The sequence below is a fragment of the Gastrolobium bilobum genome, unplaced genomic scaffold (genome assembly GCF_033153095.1).
Source record: "Gastrolobium bilobum isolate Gb01-03AN ecotype WA unplaced genomic scaffold, APGP_CSIRO_Gbil_v1 utg16462, whole genome shotgun sequence".
Lineage (NCBI taxonomy): Eukaryota > Viridiplantae > Streptophyta > Magnoliopsida > Fabales > Fabaceae > Gastrolobium > Gastrolobium bilobum.
Genome location: NW_026896883.1, coordinates 145,042 through 152,531, shown reverse-complemented (window position 1 = coordinate 152,531; position 7,490 = coordinate 145,042). Strand labels below are relative to the sequence as shown.

General features: G+C 33.8%; 1 protein-coding gene across 1 annotated transcript; it reads left to right on the top strand.

The window, feature by feature from the left end:
- Nucleotides 1-206: 206 nt before the first annotated feature.
- LOC133302620 (G-type lectin S-receptor-like serine/threonine-protein kinase At1g67520) lies at nt 207-7,026 on the top strand. Its single transcript, XM_061502427.1, has 10 exons — nt 207-1,383; nt 2,118-2,225; nt 2,332-2,531; nt 2,616-2,826; nt 2,951-3,188; nt 3,294-3,444; nt 3,715-3,991; nt 6,043-6,130; nt 6,233-6,447; nt 6,506-7,026. The coding sequence occupies exons 1-10, from the start codon at nt 207-209 to the stop codon at nt 7,024-7,026; spliced, it is 3,186 nt and encodes a 1,061-aa protein (XP_061358411.1).
- Nucleotides 7,027-7,490: the final 464 nt, after the last annotated feature.

Genomic DNA, 7,490 nt, shown 5'->3' with positions numbered 1-7,490 from the left:
GGATTCAAGTTCTTCTAAATGTGAAAAATCTGTTTTTCATGATGTGATGTTCCTTGCTTGAACAAAATTAACTCCCGAGGAAGATACATGTAGTTTATAAAAAAAAAAAAAAAAAGAGCAGTGAAACTTGCTAACTTGCTTTCTTTCCTGTGGTCACTAAGTTCACCAGGATTCGCAGTTATCTTTTGGCAAATCTGAAGTCTGCAATGATGCTCCATGAAGGTGAAATTAAAGTAGCCAGCATAGTAATTTTCTCATTGTTGTGTCTGCAGTGGATTACCACATATGCTGCAGTGAGTGGCATTTTAAAGCCAGGGGAGATTCTTGATCACTCAAGGAAACTATGTTCAGAAAAGCAAAATTTCTGTCTGAAATTTGAAGCTTTTGAGTCTGACCCAGGAAACACATACTTAGTCATTCAAAACACACACAGTCCTACCAGATATGCAGATTGGATAGCCAATAGAAATGACCCTATTGACAATGATTCAGGGGTTCTAACATTGAACCACTCAGGTTCTTTGATAATCACTAGTCAAGAAGGGAAGAAGCCAATAACAGTGTATTCTCCTGTTTCAGCTACCAACAAAACTGTTGCTGTCACCCTTTTGGATTCTGGAAACTTGATCCTACAAGAATATCATGACAATGGATCTATGAAGCAAGTGATGTGGCAAAGCTTTGATCATCCTTCAGAAATGCTGCTACCTGGTATGAAACTAGGGGTTAACCACAAGACTGGTAAGTCATGGTCTGTAATAGCATCAGTTTCTACAGGCCACCCAGCTCCAGGTTCTTTTACACTTGAATGGGAGCCAAAGAAACACCAATTGATAATAAGGAGGCAAGGAAAGATATATTGGACAAGTGGGACACTGAGAAACAATAGATTTTTTGAGAACATTCCAAAGGAAGTACAGCTCAAGTACCAATACAACATTGTCTCAAATAAGGATGAGGAGTCCTTCAGTTACAATAGCCAAAATGATGAATCACAGTGGGTGCTTTATAGTGATGGAAACTTAATTGATCCAAGAGTTGGAGTTATTGCTAGAGCTCAAACTTGTTATCGCTCCTTCAACAACAAAGGAGGTTGTCAAATATTGTCCCAACCCAAGTGTAGGCATCCTGGTGATAAATTTCAAGCTAGTTTTGGATATTTTGATCATCAATCATCCCCAGATGGTTTTTTCTTGGAAGACAAGAATATTACACTGACTGAAAGTGATTGTATGGATATTTGCTGGAACAATTGCAGCTGTGTTGGGTTCAATACTTATTTTCCCAATACAACTGGCTGTAGATATTATTATGGTGATTGGGTGCCTACTATAGTGAAATCTTCTGGATTAAGTGTCAATATTCTTGTAAAGGCACACAAAGGTATGGTTTCTAGCTTGTTTAATTGATCTATTTGTCAATTACAAGCTGTAATTTGTTTATGGATGCTAAAGAAGTAAAATCATTCGCGCGTCTTCACCTAATAACTCATTCTTTTAAAAGAATTGGTTCTTTATGACAGATTTGATCAGTGTTGCTGACATTCTTAATTAAACTAAATTTCACTACAAGGTAAAGTTTTCAAGTGCATTTTCATGCCTCATGGTAGAGATATCTCCTTATGCTTTCAGGAGTGATAATTGACATGCTAGTTTGGGATATCCTATCCATTTGTCAGGCTAAACCTTCATTTCAGTCTTGGATTACCCTTACAAAATATAACTTAATAGACACATGAAGAAAAAAAAAATTATGCAAGCTAGGACAAAGGTATACTCATAAAACCATGAAAAAAAAGATAAGAAAACCTGAAAAGACAACTGTTAACACAAGTAGCACTTTGTCATTTGTCTCACTCTCAACGTTTAGTCAACAACTCCTACAATGTTAAATAGAGTAAGTTTGATCAAAATTAAGAAAAGGTTAAAGTGAAGCCCCTAATGCTTCAAGCTCTACTTGTGTCAGTTTGATCAAATTTTATGAGTAGCATAAAATTTATGAACACATCTTTACATGCTATAGGAACTATACAGTAATTCAAAATCCTGAACTCTATATAAACAAAACCACACATAATATATAGTGTACAGAACTTTATGATTGGTAATATAATGCAGATATGAAGAAGTGGATAAAAATTGGTCTTCTTATAGGAACAGCTGTACTCATAATTAGCCTTGGCATTTTCTTCCTATGCCTGAAAAGAAGAAAATCTGCACTTCAAGGTAAATGATTCTCAAAGTTTATAGACTACAATCTTTGAGTTTCTTTTTCATGCACTATTTTTCTTCAAAATCATAACCTCATTTTGTCACATTCTTATCTGAACAGAGGGGAAGAGAAGAAAAATGAAGAATGACATGCTCAATGTCGTGGTGTCTGATAGATCTAACAGTATTATTGATGTTCAAAATGAAGCAATGAAAGGGAATGATTTAAGAAGCTTCAGTTATGCATCAATCATGGCAGCTACAAACAGGTTCAAACCAGAAAACAAGTTAGGAGAAGGAGGTTTTGGACCTGTATATAAGGTCATTGATTAAAAACCTTGTTTTCCTTTTTAAAGAATAGTATCCGAAAACAAACAAATAGTAACTTGTTGAACATCATTTCAGGGATTGTTACCTCAGGGAGAAGAAATAGCAATAAAAAAACTTTCAAAAGGTTCAGGGCAAGGAGTCATTGAGTTTAAAAATGAGTTAGTTCTCATATCTGAACTCCAACACATGAATATTGTCCAATTGTTGGGTTGCTGCATTCATGAAGACCAGAGAATGCTAATCTATGAGTATATGCCTAACAAAAGCTTGGACTTCTTTTTATTTGGTGAGGAATTATTTCTGTCAGAAAAAGCAAGAATTGGATCTTGCTTAGATCATCTTTCTTTCTTTTTTCTTACGATTTTATTTTCTTCTTAAATACTAATTATGTTCATGCTTCTAATGGGAAGATTCTACTCAAAGCAAAAAGCTAGACTGGAAAAAACGTTTCAACATAATTGATGGAATTGCTCAAGGATTGCTCTATCTCCATAAGTATTCAAGATTAAGAGTAGTACATAGAGATCTGAAAGCTAGTAACATTCTTCTTGATGCAAATATGAATCCCAAAATTTCAGATTTTGGTATGGCCAGAATTTTCACACAAGGAGAATCAGATTTAAACACTAAAAGAATTGTTGGGACATAGTGAGTACACTTAATTTATGCGGCCTACCATTTCTTTTCTTCTACAAGATGCTTTTTAATTCATTTCTGATATAAAATACATTACTCACATGTGATATCATGCAGTGGTTACATGTCACCTGAGTATGCCATGGAGGGAATTTTCTCTATCAAGTCAGATGTGTATGCTTTTGGAGTCTTACTCCTTGAAATTATTAGTGGTAGAAGAAATAACAGCTTCTACAATGCTGAAGGGCCACTCAATCTAGTAGGACATGTAAGTTCTCATGATGCAGTTTGATTACTATTACTATTAAAACCACTCCCCGTTAACCCCAACCTGCGAGGGTACGAGTGAGACTGTTTCATGAATTCAAACATGTTACAAAGAAACAACTTTATCACCACTTCAGGCTCGCTCTATGATTACTACTACTTAGCCAAATTAAAGAGGGAATTTCCCCAATATTCTTTTCATATTGAATCTAATATGTATGTTCCAAATTAGCCAAATTAATTCCAACAATGTTTTATGGTGATGTTCTAGGCTTGGGAACTATGGAGACAAGGCCAAGGACTAGAACTAGTAGACTCAAATTTATCAGAATCATTGATTCAAGATGAAGCATTAAGATGCATTCATGTTGGTCTTTTATGTGTAGAAGAAAGTGCAGCTGATCGACCAACCATGTCAGAGATAATACCCATGTTGACTAGTGAAAGTACATCACTTCCTTTGCCTAGAAGACCAGCATTTTACCGTGGAAGAAAGATCAAGGAGGAATACAATTCTCCTAATGATAATGAAACTTATTCTGTGAATGGTTTGACTATTTCCAACGTAGATGAAAGATAAATCTACAAATGAATGCATAGCTGTGGGTTTGGCACCTCACCATTTATGCTTAAGTACTCCTATTTCCTTTCAATCGAAGTTATCAAGTTGGAGAGTCATGAAAATAGAGAAAATGATTACTAGAGAGTAGCCTTTTATATAGTTCTAGTGCTAGAATCAAAACTACTTGGTTTTCAGTATGTTGTTGTAATTTTCTTTAAGGAATAAATGTATTTATTGGAGAACAAACGTATATATTTTTAGGATTAGGTTTGTTTAGTAAAGATAATGACATTTTGTATAAAATAATATTATATTGCGAAGATAATTTGTTTAGGGTTTGTTCCTTTTTGAATTTTATCCTTCAGTGACTATTTCTTACGTTTATATATAAGACGTTTCTATGATACCAATAACGCAACCAAGTTTTATACCAATCTCATCAATCATCAGTATTACATTAGCATTTGAATCTCAAATATTTTGTTGTCCAATTCCATCATTCAATCACCGTGAATGTGCGCGTGTCAAAACCTAATGAAGAAAATGTTTCTTTTTCCTCCTGTCACCTTATGATTGGAGTACGGCCCAAAGATTACCTATCGTTAGAGATCCAAGCAAATTCTTGAGAACTCAGTTGCCAACTTAGCTACTTTTTGGGGTTGGCACACGAATTTTCTGGACAATTACAACTCTTACATTCATTATTAATCGGAAAATAGCATTTTTGCAATTATATGCAAGGTAACGGTAACGCCACACACTCACTAGTCGAATTTAATGGAGAGTGATTTTTTAATTGACTTACATAATTAATGAATTGAAACAGTCGGATGTAAATGGAATCAATGACTAATAATGGGTGCCAAAGTGTTACAAAGATTTGTTACCTTTTAATAATAATAAAAAGTCTATTATACGTAATAATTTTGACTTAATCACAAAGTTGTGTCAAAATATTGTAGCCAGTCCTGTCATTCAGCAGTCATTTAGTGACATAGCTTGTCCTTTGGCACTCATGCACGAAATTACACAATATGTTCATTGCCAACTAAAAATGAACTTCATTTTCTTGTTTAAGGAAATCAGTTCTTCCCCCTATATTCCTCCAATTTCCATGTCGGTGCCATAATTTTTCCAGGATTTCAGGCACTCTTGTTGTGCAACCTTTTCCATCTTTTCACATTTCTCATGACATGGCTGCTTTACTATTGACAGGTCATTTACCAACTTCTTTCCACTGGCATCATTTTGAAACTTTGAACAAAAATTTAGGCCAGAAAGCACACTGTTCTTTTTTTTTTTTAAGGTTATACTTTGAAGAAAAATTTAGGCGAGAACATCGGTTTTAAATGATTGCTTCCATCTTTGGACTGGAAGTCACTTACATCTGATATGTGGCATGGACCCCCAGGTGGAGAAGCAAATGGTTGCTCCATTTTAATCTGGTTACACCCATCATTACTCAAATGTCTCATTTAAGCAATTAGTACACCCACATTTACAAAAAAAAAATAAAAAAAATAAGGGAAAAATTAGGTGCAAAATCATTTTGTGTCCTTTAAGGAGGATACCTTCGTTAATATTTAGTCAAGTGTCTCATTTAATTAAAAAATGGATGTGTATAATAAATTATTTTTATAAATTTTTATATTATTTAATTTATTTATCTTAATATTAATATCATTAAATAAATTATTTATCTTAATATTAATATCATTAAATAAATACTTTAAAAATAATTATAATGTAAATTAATAATGCAATCAAATAATGAACAAATTTATTATTTATATAGTGTTTTATTTGAAATAAAAAAAATTGCATGAGATAAAAAATTTATTTAATATTTTTAGATATAGGGGAGGGATAACTTACATTGTAAGATCGAGATATTTTAATTATCAATTATTTATATAACAGTTCATGTGAATTTTTCAATAAAATAAAATGATTAAATATAAACAGAATATACATGTATATAATTTGATGATGCTGCTGCCCTTAAACACATATACATAATAAATAATGTCATTTTAGACAGTTTAAAGCCAGGGGAGATTCTTGATCACTCAAGTAGACTATGTTCATCAAAGCAAAAATTCTGTCTGAAATTTGAAGCTCTTGAGTCTGACCCAAGAAACACATACTTAGTCATTCAAAACACACATTCCTACCAGATATGCAGATTGGATAGGCAATAGAAATTACCCTATTGACAATGATTCAGGGGCTCTAACATCCACTCAAGTGCTTTGATAATCACTAGTCAATATAGGAAGAAGCCCATAACAGTCTATTCTCCTGCTCTTGCTACCAGCAAAACGGTTGCTGTCACCCTTTTGGATTCTGGAAATTTGATCCTACAAGAATATGATGTCAATGGATATATTAAGCAATTGATGTGGCAAAGCTTTGATCATCCTTCAGATGTGCTGCTACCAGGTATGATACTAGGGGTTAACCACAAGACTGGTAAGTGGTAAGTCATGGTCTGTTGTAGCATCAGTTTCTGTAGGCCACCCACCTTCAGGTTCCTTTGCACTTGAATGGGAGCCAAAGAAACATCAATTGATCATAAGAAGGCAAGGAAAGATATATTGGACAAGTGGGACACTGAGAAACAAAAGATTTTTTGAGAACATTCCAAAGAAAGTACAGATCAAGTACCAATACAACATTGTCTCAAATAAGGATGAGGAGTCCTTCAGTTACATAAGTCAAAATGATGAATCACAGTGGGTGCTATTTGATGATGATGGAAACTTGAGGGATACAAGAGGTGAAGTTATTGCTAGAGCTCACACTAGTTATCACTCCTTCAACAACAAAGGAGGTTGTCAAATATTGTCCCAACCCAAGTGTAGGCATCCTGGTGATAAATTTCAAGCTAGTTTTGGATATTTTGATCACCAATCCTCCCCTGATGGTTTTTTCACGGAAGACAAGAATATTACACTGACTGAAAGTGATTGTATGGCTATTTGCTGGAACAATTGCAGCTGTGTTGGATTCAATACTTAATTTCCCAATACAATGTAGATACTATTATGGTGACTGGGTGACTACTATAGTGAAATCTTCTGGATTAAGTGTCAATATTCTTGTAAAGGCACACAAGGGTATGGCTTCTAGCTTGTTAAATTGATCTATTTGTCAATTACAAACTGTAATTTGTTTATGGATGCTAAATAAGGAAAATCATTCGCGTATCTTCACCTAATAACTTAATTCTTTTAAAGGAATTGGTTTTTTATGACCAAATGATCAGGTTTTATCTTTGTTGCTTACATTGTTAATTAAATTAAATTTCATTACAAGGTAATTTTTGCAAGTGCATTGTTAAGAGTGTTAGTGTTAATAGTGTAGAAGTCCCACATTGAGTGTGTCTCTTTGTATTCTTCAATTGGTTTGCTATATAATAGCACCAATGTTGTGTAGTTGAATACAACAAGGATTACTATCATTTCCTCTTGTATCTATGATAT